Source organism: Larimichthys crocea, chromosome XVII (genome assembly GCF_000972845.2).
Source record: "Larimichthys crocea isolate SSNF chromosome XVII, L_crocea_2.0, whole genome shotgun sequence".
Lineage (NCBI taxonomy): Eukaryota > Metazoa > Chordata > Actinopteri > Sciaenidae > Larimichthys > Larimichthys crocea.
In genome coordinates this window covers 14,733,572-14,746,471 of record NC_040027.1, presented here as the reverse complement: position 1 = coordinate 14,746,471, position 12,900 = coordinate 14,733,572, and the positions used below count along the sequence as shown (strand labels likewise).

At 42.2% G+C, this 12,900-nt stretch overlaps 2 protein-coding genes across 3 annotated transcripts in view; both read left to right on the top strand.

The window, feature by feature from the left end:
• The first annotated feature begins 81 nt into the window (after positions 1 to 81).
• On the top strand, positions 82 to 5,138 carry klhl30 (kelch-like family member 30). Its single transcript, XM_010739804.3, has 8 exons — positions 82 to 446; positions 977 to 1,820; positions 1,917 to 2,115; positions 2,627 to 2,713; positions 2,847 to 3,002; positions 3,291 to 3,479; positions 4,344 to 4,489; positions 4,624 to 5,138. Exons 2-8 carry the CDS (start codon positions 1,047 to 1,049, stop codon positions 4,870 to 4,872), a joined length of 1,800 nt encoding a protein of 599 aa, XP_010738106.3. The 5' UTR covers positions 82 to 446; positions 977 to 1,046; the 3' UTR covers positions 4,873 to 5,138.
• A 1,051-nt stretch (positions 5,139 to 6,189) lies between these two features.
• The window catches only part of crocc2 (ciliary rootlet coiled-coil, rootletin family member 2), a 31,516-nt gene continuing 24,805 nt past the window's right edge, over positions 6,190 to 12,900 (top strand). For both annotated transcript variants that reach the window (XM_027289961.1, XM_027289960.1), the window contains exons 1-4: positions 6,190 to 6,336; positions 6,502 to 6,628; positions 7,529 to 7,682; positions 7,830 to 7,945. In XM_027289961.1, coding sequence (XP_027145762.1) covers positions 6,536 to 6,628; positions 7,529 to 7,682; positions 7,830 to 7,945 — 363 coding nt within the window. In that variant the 5' untranslated portion in view covers positions 6,190 to 6,336; positions 6,502 to 6,535. The remainder of the gene's footprint in view (positions 6,337 to 6,501; positions 6,629 to 7,528; positions 7,683 to 7,829; positions 7,946 to 12,900) is intronic.

The window sequence follows — 12,900 nt, the reverse complement described above, 5'->3', positions numbered from 1 at the left end:
TAAAGACTCATTCGGCTGACATCACATCTTTAATTTCATTTCTTACCTTTTTCAGGGCACTTTAAATCAAACCTCACGTCTTAACCCCTTTATAGACATATAGGACTTTGTCTATCATACCGGTGTTATTAATTAACTGTTAAAACATACAACAAAGTTAGTGCTACATTTATCTCCTTTGCTGTGGCTTCCAGGCCTGTTGAGAAAATGCTAAACATGTGCCTGTAACAGCAGCTGCAGGCCCCATGCATGTTGTTTGGAATCTGACTTGAGCACAGAGTCACCGTCAGCCCTAAAAATAACCGAACGACAGCTAGGCCGTCCCAATGACTTGGCAAAAGCATTTCGCCATGCTGCCCACTCCATGTTGATCTAACCAGCTCCTCAACTGCAAACCGCTTTTTTACTGGAAGGATGAGCCATTATTTCCATTCTCTGCTTCTGTGGTGAGTTTGTTGTTGGTTACTTATTTCATTTTACAGTATTTGATGACAGGAAATGTAATTTGTTGTTGGCTTCAGAGGAGACTGGAATCATACTATTAAATATCATACTAATCATAAGCCAAAAGTGCTTTGTAATTCTTGTAAAAACAGTGATGCCACACTTAAGAAGGCAATTGTTTACAACATACTTTTTCTTTTTTTGCTGAAATCAGAAAGGTCACAGAGGAGAGATTGTTTTTTAAGCTCTAAGTCAGTCAAAATGTCTCTAAAGTTGTCTTCATCTACCCTTTTTTATTTGACCTATAGTAAAAAAACAAAGTTTATTTTACCATTAATTGTAAAATCATAGAAAAATCTTTTCTCTTACTTCACTTTTTTAGGTAATAAATGACAAACTATTCATGTAGACAACCTTTTTTCTAAGTTGCAGCTTCAGTTTCATGTATTAGGACTACAAAAACTTTTTTTTTGTTGAGATTGAACTTAAGAATGATTTCTTCTTTATGTTTATGTATTTTTTACACTTGCAGGTAAACTCTCAAACTCAGTTTTTGACCACCCCTGCTGAATTTGACCTACTATTTTGATCTATACTTGACCATGGTGCGCAACGTGGATGACCTGGACTTCTGCCTGTCCTCCCATCCTCAGAGCATCCTGGAGGGCTTACGTTCCCTCTGCTCTCACCCTAAACTGGTCGATGTAACACTGAGCGCGGGCGGGCGGGACTTCCCCTGTCACCGCGGCGTGTTGGCCCTCTGCAGCACTTACTTTCGCTCCATGTTCTCAGGGGACTTTGTGGAAAGCATAGCCGCACGCGTGGAGCTTCATGATGTTAATCCTGATATACTCAGCTTCTTACTAGAGTTTGCATACACAGGCAAACTAACCATCAACCAGAGCAATGTGGAGGGGTTAATCTGCACTTCAAGCCAGCTGCAGTTCCAGACCGTGAGAGCCGTGTGCAGTCGATACCTCCAGCACCAGATTGATGAAACCAACTGCCTGGGAATCCTGGAGTTTGGGGAAATTCATGGCTGCCCTGAGGTGATGGCCAAAGCTTGGGCCTTCCTCTTAGAGAACTTTGAGGCTGTACAACAAGGTGAGGAGTTTCTTCTGTTGGGAAAGGACAGATTAGTTGCCTGCCTGTCTCACGAAGGACTACAAATCCGATCTGAATGCACCCGTGTGGAGGCCATCCTGAAATGGGTCAGCCACCACAAGGAGTCTCGGCTCTGCCACCTCCCTGAACTCCTTAGCTTGTCCCGTCTCTTTCTACTCAGCCTGGACTACATAGCTGACACCCTTCTGAAGGACAGCCTGGTGCAGGCCTCTCCCAGCTGCAGAGAGGCTGTGGAAAGAATTCACAGGGAGGTAAGTGAGTTCACGCTTCCTCCTTCTTTTGTCTCTTATCTTTGCTCTATTCAATCTAAGTCAGTTTCCAAAAACGGATGTCTTTCATTTCTCTAGAAAATGGATTTGGCACCAGAATATATGGACAGACCCGACTCTCAGAGTCCACAACCGAACCTGCAAGAGGTGCTGTTTGTAATGGGAGGACGTTCACTGGATGACTCGGACGATGATGACTCAGATGAAGATGAGGACAGAGACCCAAGACTGCAAAGACTGCTGCTCAAGAACTGTGCCTTCTACAACACGAAGACAAGTACAAACATGTTTTGCAAATACCAGAATTTCAAGCTTAAGTTCAGAAACCTATTTTACAACGGAACTTTGTTGGGAAATGACCATCTGATTCCTCGAAAAAAACAGTTTGGCAGATGTGTCGCAGGTCGTTAAATGTAGCGTTGACAGAAAAACGGCTCTGCAGGAATGTGGCCTGGATGTGACAAAATTGGATCATCTTCTCACTACTTTAAATGAGCGTTTTATTGTGCAGAACTGGAGGAAGGCATCCATGTCCGTGTTTTTCATGGGATGTTAAAGAAAAGATTGTTGCATGTCGTTTTCTAGTTTTATGTTGAGGCGTGCCAGCTCCAGCCACAGTGTTGAGGACTTACATTTTTGAACTGTTCTTGACCTAACTTTGACTTATATTCACTCAGAAACATTATTGCATCTTTGCATTGCATTTGCATTTGCATTATCATTCTCTGATGTAGTTTCGCTCTTTAAATGATGCTCAAACATGTACCCGCCATTCTTCTTCTCGGCAGAACAGTGGCATGAGCTCCCTAATTTCCCCAACCCAAACAAGTGGGGTTACTCCATGGTCTCCTTGAACAATGATGTGTATGTCTCAGGTGAGTCAAGTGTTAAAACACAGAAACTTCAGGAGGAAAAGTAAACGATTTTGAGCAGATCTCACCGGTTCCTCTCGTGAGGAATGCAAAACGTTGTCAGACTTTTGACAAAGTGCTCTTGTTTGTCTGACAGGGGGCTCGCGAGGTTCGAATACCAACACCTGGTCGACCACAGAGACCTGGAAGTACATCACAAGAGAGGGGAGGTGGGTTACTGTGGCACCCATGCTCCGACCTCGGACTAACCACACGTCTGCAACGCTCAACGGGGAGATTTACGTCATTGGAGGTAGGAAAATAAATAGAGTCCTGCATGTGGTGCCCTAAACCTGCAGTGCGATGGAAAATCTCTGATAAATTCAAGTCGATCATCTGCCTTTAATGGCTTCCCTCTGCGGTGATAGTTTGTCAGAATTTGCTCGCATGTCTTCTTTGTGGGTTTTAAGAAGAGGTCAGTGTTTTAAATGTGTGGTGTGGTGCTGATGGTGTGTGCTGCCGCAAACACATGCATCATTAAATTTTGGTTTACATTTATGAGACCTCATCACTCATTCTACTTACATTTCCCTCCTTTTAGGTACAACAGCAGACCATGTTGAAGTTGAGCATTACGACCCTTACAACGACACCTGGGCCTTGACGTGCCCTGCCTTAAAATATGTGACCAACTTCACCGCCACAGCGTGTTATGGGAAGCTCTATGTGATTGGCTCGTGTGCTGTGAAGTACAATGCTTTGACCATGCAGTGTTACAACCCTGTTATAGGTAAGAATGACCGTTTAACTTCATATTTTACTATTTGTTGTATAGTTGTGTGTTATTTTCTGACATTTCCTGCATATATGTGAATGCTAACCCAACTCCTGATACAGGCTGCGGTCATCTCGCGACCCGATTACCGTAAGCCCTCCTGACGGGCCTCCCAGTCTGCACAGTGAAACCCTTTCAGATGATTCAGAACGCGGCGGCACGTCTGGTCTTCAATCAACCCAAAAGGGCACATGTTATCCCGCTGCTCAGCGAGCTCCACTGGCTACCTTTAGCAGTCCGCAATAAATTTAAATCCCTAATGCTTGCCTACAAAGTAGTCTTTGGTTCTGCACCCACTTACTTAAATGCCCTTATACAGGCATATGTTACGTCCCGACCGCTCCGTTCCGTTCCTCAAAGGAACGGCGCCTGGCTCTGCCACCGGTACACTTAGGGCATTCCAAACTATTCTCATCTGTTATTCCCTGTTGGTGGAACGTTCTACCAGTTCCTACCGGATCAGGGGCGTCCCTCTCTACCTTCAAAGTACCTCATCTCCAACACTACCAACGACTGGGCATGTTACGTCTATCCTCGTTACTTTATTCTGCGAGTAGCACTTATTGCTGCACTAACATGTTGATTGTTTCCCTTTTTGTAAGTCACTTTGGATAAAAGCTAAATTGTTGTCTAATTTCAGATAGATAATGGCTATTTGAAATCAACAGTGGGCTGTCTTTCTCCATTTCTTTTGAATATTTTGTTGTTGTTGATCATTAATGATCCATCCTTGAAAATACAATGACAATACAATCATTGCATTCAGTATGGATAGTCTCTTCTAAATCATATATATGTTTACATGTGTTTTTTTCACAGATAGCTGGATCAGCATATGTTCACCATTCATCCCGAAGTATTTGTCCTCTCCTCGGTCTGTCTGTGTGGATGGAACTATATATCTGGTTGCTGACAACACTAAGAAAGTTTACTCTTATGATCCAGAGGCAAACATGTGGCAGAAGGTGGGCTTAGAAGTCGCTGCTGACTATAATCCCTTGTACTGATGTTAGTTTAGCTGGATTATAGCTAAATGAATCAGCTTTATTCTCCGGTTGGTTTGGCCTTTAGCTGTGTATCAACTTTTCCCCCTCTTCAGGTCCAGCTCCTCCACATGCTTCATGAAAATGGCGGCCTAGTGACGCTTGACGGAAAGCTATTTGTCACCGGAGGTCATTGGAAAGGTATGGAGGGGGACTACGGGGTGGAAGTGGAGATTTACAACCGAGCGTCCAACACCTGGGAGGTGGAGTGCTTCCTGCCAAAACTTTGGTTTTACAGCGGAGTCTGCACCATCTTCCTCGATCCGTCTCAGTGGCCTGAGATTTTCCCCACAGATTCAACATAGCGGCCTCGTGATGGAAGGAGTTCACAGAGACATGCTACTATGATATGTTACAGTGCAAATGGCATGTTGATCCCAGGATGTCATTGTGCTCTAGAATAGTGTGTTACACTTGCTTACGTAGCTGCACAGCAGGTGTTTATTTATACTTTGTATCATGTGTTTGAGATCTGATTTCAATTCTGTGCTATCGAATGGTGCTTGTGGATCATTAAATCTTAAAGTTTGTAAAAAAATAAATAGTTTTTGAGGTATTGTTTTGATGATGATAGGTTTGTTTATTGCTTCTTTCAAGTGATGAACATTCACAAAAATACAGAACTCCCAAAATAAGTAAAATAACAAGAAAACCAACAGTGAGAGGATTAAATACACTAATTTAGTAGTGCAGGTTCACCTGATTTACTCTTGGAAAAGAGAGTTATTGAGAAGGAAAAAGGGAAATGTTTAAAAAGATTGAATACAAGAGAGACTATCCAGTATGTCTGGAATGCAAGAGCAGGACATTCAATTGGTCATCCCAACCCCACCCGCATACACAGTCTTCATTTAGCTCGAGCTCTATTACATATTTTAGGAAAGGTCACCAAATTATACAGAATTTGCCTGAAGAACCTCACAAGAAGAAGAATATATCAGATAAGAAGACGATATGACAACACCCCAATCCTGGCTTCTCTCCACCAGCTTCCTGTATGCTTTAGGGTTGATTTCAAGGTTTTACTGATCACCTTTAAAGCTCTAGGTTACATACATAGTTACATGTTGACCCCTTATCAGTTAGTAGTATGCAGCATTATATCCTCAAGTGGGTCCCTTTGGCTGCAATCAACTTTGAAACCACCTGCCTGAGGAGATAAGGCTTGCAGAATCTTTTAAATCACTTCTAAAAAACACATTTTTATAGACTTTTATGTGATGTCTGTGTATTTGTACGTGTGTCAACCTGTTCTTTAATCTTAATTTTGTCTTGCTTTAACCTATATGTGCTGGTCTGTCAAAGCACTTTGTAAACTCTCTGTTTTTTAAAGGTGCTATATGAATAAAGTTATTATTATAAGGTGTTTCTGATCCACTGCATCTTTCCATGACGATACTGATGATTCTTCTTCTTCTTATTGTTGTTGTTGGTTGTTTATCAGAGGTCTGGAACTTTAAATACCATAATAATTATTAAAAACGTGCTCCCAGTCAACCAGATGTAAATCCTTGTTGTGTAAACACTGCTCACTTTGCCACCAGCGCCTTGATGATCATTAACCCATCGGAATCCATGGCGTCTGTGCTGCCATGGAAACACCCAAGCCAGCATTCCGTTACTGTGGCAACGGCCCGGAAGCGCGTAGTCACCTTGGTAACGTCGACAGAGATCAGATTAGCTAGTTACCCGCAGTCACAAAAGTTCAAAAGTTCTTGTCAGTGGCTTTTTTTCAACTTTACTCTTTCCTGTGTGCAGGTATCAGTTCAGCACCACCTTATTTTATTTCTTACTGCAATTATTTTAATGACTAGTTGTAGTTTCTGCTTTGTTTGACTTGACTCTGCATTCGTTTAAATTAATTGTAGCGAGCTAACGTTTAAGCTTCCGTCTCGTCAAATGAATCACTGAATTGTTCGTTGTTATGCTGTTAGTACTTTGTTGTTAAAGGCTGGGGACAGTTTTGCAATGACTTCTCAACGGGAGCAAGGTGCACACTCACCCAGACTGGAGGCTGTGATTCAGGTTGGTGTCATGCTACAACAGCTGCTGTCTGATGAGGTGGGGATTTTTGTTGTTGTTGTTGTTGTTGTTGGTGACACCTTGACATGTCACAGGAGAAAAAAAAAACAAGTGTACATGACTGCATTTTACATTTAGTAGCAGGTATTTTTAATTCTGGTTTAACTAGCTGATATTTTGCTGTACATTATAAATGTGTACTAGTATATTTATCCAAAATATGTACTACAAACCAAAAGTAAATGTACTCTACTGACTAACTGTGTTATAAGTATTGATGAAATAATGTTTGCAGCTGGTCAACATGGAGTTAATGGACATGTAATATTGGACACAGGTGTTGCCAGTGATGCTAATTAAGGCCCCGTTCCATTCAGCTCAAACAGAGTCAGGGTGCTGCCGTGGTGCCTGTTGGTTCACTAGAAAGGCTCTGCTGCACTAAATGGAACAGGGCCTCAATTAGTATCATTGGAAACACCTGCAATGACCCCACTCTTTCCTGTCAAAATGGTTATGCGGTTTTACGTCATGATTATGTTTCTTATTAATAATCAGAGCCTTCAAAGTATCCAGCATCTAAACAGGTAAAATTAAATGTAGTGGCCCCCCAAAAAAACATATTATTTCCCCCTGATATGTGCTGAAGTACTTATATAAATTAGCAGAAAATGAGTACTCAAAATACTCAATTACTTAAGTAAAGTACTTGAGGAAATCACAGCACTAAAGCACTAACGTAATGAAACAATGGGATGTAAATAAGTATATATTATTCTGGATAAGTCTGGATTTCAGAGCACATTGTCCTCCAGTGGTGGAAAGTTTATTTGGGTTTGTTTATTTATTTATTAAGGTCTATTTATTATGTTTATTTATGTTTTAGCTAACCTTAATGAGTTTTCCTGCTCAGTTATGTGATGTGTTTGGATATGATTGTAGAAGTTGGAGGAGTCCCTGCTCAACTCGGATGGCAGCTCAGGAGAGAGGAGTCTGACTCTCAGAGGTGATGGACAGGAGTCCAGTGTCACGCCTACGCCTGTCTCCACCCGCATCCGCCAGATCATCACCCGTAACCTGGCCGAGCAGCCAACAGGTACTGTAGGGCAGAGAGTTTTAATTGAAATGCATAGGCAAAACATTGAACACATTTAGTACAAACAATAAATCTGCTTAGCTAGATAGCTTTTATCATGGGGTAAGATTGACACTTGTGTATGCATGACCTGTTTCCTAATCCCAGGTGAGAGCTCTCAGGTCAGCGAGCCGGAGGAGAGCAGGGCCCTGAGGGAGCAGCTGTCTCCCGGCCAGATGGACCGCGACCAGCCGCGAGTCAAACAGGGCAGTCTCACAGAAAGGGTAGGAGTGAGGGCCAGCAACACATTCTCAGGTCAAGGTCAACCTGTGGAACATTATTTACATTTTTAGCATTCGTTGTGCCTGTGCTATAAAAATAGATTGTTTGTTCTGTGACTGAAAGGCAAAAAAATCGAAGTTGTCAGACCTAATGGGATGCACAGGCGATCATTTAAGTAAGTACATCATATTCTTAATTTGAACACATGAACATCGTAATCATCTTAGTGTCAACATGTGTAACCACGATTATTGCTCCAACCTCCTCAAATAATATCTCTAAATACTCTACTGTACATGAGTGTTTACCATTTCCCATCCAAGCTAGGAGACCTGACTGCGTTTACAGACATTGTTTATAATGCCAGATGTTAATGCAGCCCTTAATAGGAGTTGGAGTATGTAATACAGTTGATGGTAAACTTGTGCAGTTTTGTTTGGAGATGAGATCAAGAAGGTTTAGCCACACTAGAGCATTGACAGCGAAAAGCTACATGCGTTTGAAATGGAATATGGTTACAGTAAACATCAGTGTACCAACACTCTTTCCAGCAGGGAAAGCCTTTTGGGGCTGAACAAACAAACAGTGTGGGAAGGCTGTAGCAGCTTTGCATGTACTGTAGTGAAAACTAAGTTGGAAAAAGTCTGGAATATACATGTGCAGACTCATGATTGAATTAATGTAACTTGGCACGAGCACATATTTCATGTCATACATTTTTCTTTAACTAATTGCTGTGGAATTACAGTTTACATATTACAGTAAGTACTCTATGAGCATCCATTGTGTGTGTCTGTGTGTGTGTGTGTGTGTGTGTGTGTGTATGTGTGTTTATAAGTGTAAATAAGAGAGGGGAGGGTAGTTCATGAAGGGTTTCCTTGTGGTCTGTTCAGGTAGACTCAGACCCCCTGTGCTCACGAGGACCGGCGTCTCCCTTCATAGCCAACCCCCACCCCTCCACCCCCATAGTTGCTGTTTTGGGGGGAAATTTGTGAAGGTCACTGGCCTCCTCCCTGGAGACTGTCAAAGAAAAAGCTCATTTTTCATGGTGCACAAAGCAGCCATTTGTGATAACACTACCCTCATTCTGCTGCTTAAATCTAATGAACTCCCACTGCTTGCTTTACTCTTGGAACTTATTTTAAAACCAAGGCTATAAATATAACTTAATTAGCCTGGCAGATATATATAGCAAATTTAGTTTGTTGATATTTTTAGATGTGTGAAAAGGCACTAAACAAAAAAAAACAAAAAAAAACATAAGCAAGTGCTGCTGATATTTGGTGCTCACACCACTGAGTAACATGTTGAGAGAGTCGAGGGGTTAGCACGTGCCCTGCCGTATTTTTTTTCCACAAAGATCCCAGCCGTTATAACTGTTAGCTGAATGTTTTATCCAGTCTCGTGTCTAGTGTCAAGAGGTTCATTACAAGGCTCCTGCTGTGACTTGTCTCTTCAGGTAAAAGCTCCTGTCTTCCCCTTACAGTTTTTTTCACTGCATAACAGCATGATTGTTTAGCAGCTTAGCTGTGATGTGATGTTAATGCAGTGTGCTAATTATTTCCCTACAGCCAAATATACTGGCACTGGCCAACAGTCTTATCTGAATGTAGCTTTCTACCTAAGGAATCATATTGCAAACAAACCATATATTACATACGATGATGATATGAAACACAGTAAGTTCTACATGTGAGGAGTTATGTGTGATGGAGTGCCAGGCAGTGAAACACAGTTTGTTGCAATGAACATAAATAACAAAAATATTCATATATCCATTATTTTTCTCAGCGTCTAAATTTTGTTGAAAACACCTGTTCCACTTGCCCTGAGCTTGAGCTTTACTTCCCTGGATAGTTTCCATGGAGTGTTGTGATTAAAATTTGTCCTGATAATTTGCTCATAATTCTACACTCTGCATTCCTTCAAGGATAAGCATGCAAGGCCAGCTGCAGTCTAGTGTCCCCTGAGCAGTTTTCTGGTTGCATGTGAAAAGCACAACATGGTGGGAACCAGGTATCGCCCTGCCCCGTACAACAACAGCCATGCTACGTTCACAGCTCACAGCTGGTGTATCCCCTCCTGTCAGTTTCAAGGGTCAAGCTACCAGCCGTCATAACTACTTACAGACCAACTTTTCTTTGTACCTTGTATGATGAGCTTGATACAATCTGACCAGGTGTTTTTCAGGCAAGGGATGTACCAAAAACAAAGACACTTAAAGCAGACAGCAGGAATGTGTTTTTTTTTTTCCAGCTTCATCTCTGGACAGAGCCAGGCTAGTTGTTTCCCCTGTTTCCAGTCTTTGTGCTAATCTAATATTGGTGGTAGCTTCATATTTACCGTATTATCTCATCTAATGCTTGGTGACATATTTCCCAAAATGTCTACTATTCCTTCCCTTCCTTTAAGTGTTTTGTTTTTTTAGTTAGAAACAAGTCTTTGACATGTATTCTGAGAGGATGATGAAAAAAAATATGCCCAACAACCAAAAGTTTCTTTCAGAAATCAATCCTATGCTCACAGTATGTCAGTATGTCAGCTGTGGCAGGACCACCACTGAACAAGAAACATACGTAAGTTATCCCAAATCCCCATTTTTCCCCAGCTTTCCTTTAGTCCCTTTGACCTGACAGAGGACCATTAACGCAATACTGGTGAAGTCACACCTGGACTCTGAAAGCCTTCCTCTGTGTCTCTGTTAAGTCACTCAGCGTGATCTCTGGTGACCCCAGAAAATTGCACCTGAACCAGGATAAACCTTGACCCAGTTTGTGAGTTAGGTGGCCTCGGGAGGTTGGAGAACATGTTTGGGTGAATTCTGAACCCTGTGTGTTGCTTTTGGAGCCCCGCCAGTGTGCGTTTTCTCAGACATAGACATCCATACCCCACTGCCTGAACACTTAGCGAGTGGCTGCACAATACCGCAGTGTGGAAGTCAGTTGGATAAAGATAAACTCCTGCTGAATGATTTCTGACACCAACTGCCATTTTCCAGTGCCCTCTGAAATCTTGAATCCCCTGAGTCTCTGCGTAAGAACTCAGTCAAGCATACATTGGAGCAGATAAAGTCTGTTATAGGGATTGTGTTACTGTCCCCTTTTACCCCTGCTACCCCCCTCTGTTCCTCGTTTGTTTTTCCTGCTGGCACAAACCCATTCATTTAGGGTGCAGTTTGAATGGCACACTGCCAAAAAGTCTGACTCTCTGAACTATCATGAAATTGTAAAAATTAATTGCCTTCCCCAGAGAAAATATGCTTTAAAAAAATCCATCCCAGCTCAGAATTTTTTGATGAAAGTATCCCATTAAACCTTTTCAACATTTGACATTATGCTACTCATGTTACCCGACTTTAAAGTCAAACATTAAGCACACTTTTCAGTTCCTTTTCACATGTCAAAAGTGTCTAATCAGATGTGAAGTCTTGTGTGTGTAGGTTTTGTACAGCATTGTCCTTGCCTGGGAGGAGGAGGAGGAGGGATTGGAGGGCGATTGTGTTAAGCGCTGCAAGGCCAGCCACATGCTTGTGAGTACACAGCATGTATTATTAGTTTGGTTGTGTTTACACAGATCACTTGTATCCCTGTATGCCATCACAGCAGCTGTCCCCATAAGCAAAAAGTTCACTCCATGGTAACGCACACACAGCAGCTCCCCCTCCTCACGTCCATTCTCCCTGTTTGTTATCCCACATTGTGTAATTACCGTCAGTGATGATACATAAACAGCTTTCACAATCAGCTGGGGCTCTTTCACAGAGTCAGCACTCAGGGGGTAATGTGAGGGGAAAGGGGAACGGGTATGTTGTTGAAGTAGGATAGTAAGTTTTTTGGGCAGCTTGGGGGCGATGGACATCCGCTCCAGCTGTGTTTAGGAATCTGACAGATAGTGCACTCCATTAATTCCCTTTATTAAGCCTCTGGGCCCAGGCCAAGCCAGGGAAAACGATTGCAGCTGTAACCCTTCATGTGCTGGCTGGACTGTGCACTCACGGCCAGATTTTGTCCTGAGTGAGTCAGAGATAGAAAGAAAGAGGGCTGAGGATGTGGAGTAGTTGCTGGATATGCCTGAAAATGTATCTCTGTATAGATATGCAGGTATGGAGCCACAATTTGCAGTGTATGAGAGGAGAGAAATGACTTCTGAAATGCATAGCAAGCTCCAAGATGTTTCACCAAATTGAAAGATAAACTGCTTAGTTATCAGATCTGCAAATGTTGTGACATTAGGTCAGTGGGGGAATATTGTAATCATAACTTGGTAAGTGAAATGCATTGGAGTTTGATCTACCACATGAGCAAGGCAGCAAGTTTTGGCCCAAACACCAAAGCTTTCACAAGGGCCTTGAAAATGATTCTCTTGTTGCTTGTTGGCAGATGAATCAAAGCAAGATTATCCCTTGATGTTGTTTGAAATATTTATCAAAAGAGACAATACAAGGAGTGGCACAAATCATAAATATCAAGAAATATAAAAAGCTAATTCAAAGCACATTTTAAGAGGCTGAAAAGTCTTTTACTTTGGAAACATAAGCAGGGCTCTAGAAACAGATACTTTGGAATAAAAAAAAGAAAGAAAAGGAACCATGGCAACCATATGGAGGCATAAAACATACCATGACAAAGAGGCTGTTTTTGTATAAATTGCATCTTGAACATTATTGCAAAATGGCAGTAGATGACCTCAAAGAGTCGGGCTACACTGGGATTAGTCTCAGCCCACTTTAGGGGGCCGCGGAGGCTGCTCGAGAGTGATTGTACTCCGAGGCAGATCGTAAATAGCAAGGGTGTTCAGTGAGCACACTTCTGGGCCCCCAGTAAGCCCTGTAAGCCCCTGAGTTAGGGCAGATGGAGGACGGGGATTACTCGCTTTTCTCTTTTGCCTTTTTACAGTCACCAATGGACGGGTGTGTTGTGTGAAGACCAACGAGTTCAAGCTCACTTGGAGATGAGGG

Bases quoted from the DNA above. Each gene is read 5' to 3' on its own strand.
- klhl30 (XM_010739804.3), top strand. From the start codon at position 1,047: ATGGTGCGCAACGTGGATGACCTGGACTTCTGCCTGTCCTCCCATCCT. The intron at 2,714-2,846 runs GTGAGTCAAGTG...TTTGTCTGACAG, and splicing joins CAATGATGTGTATGTCTCAG to GGGGCTCGCGAGGTTCGAAT. The intron at 4,490-4,623 runs GTGGGCTTAGAA...CCCCCTCTTCAG, and splicing joins AGGCAAACATGTGGCAGAAG to GTCCAGCTCCTCCACATGCT.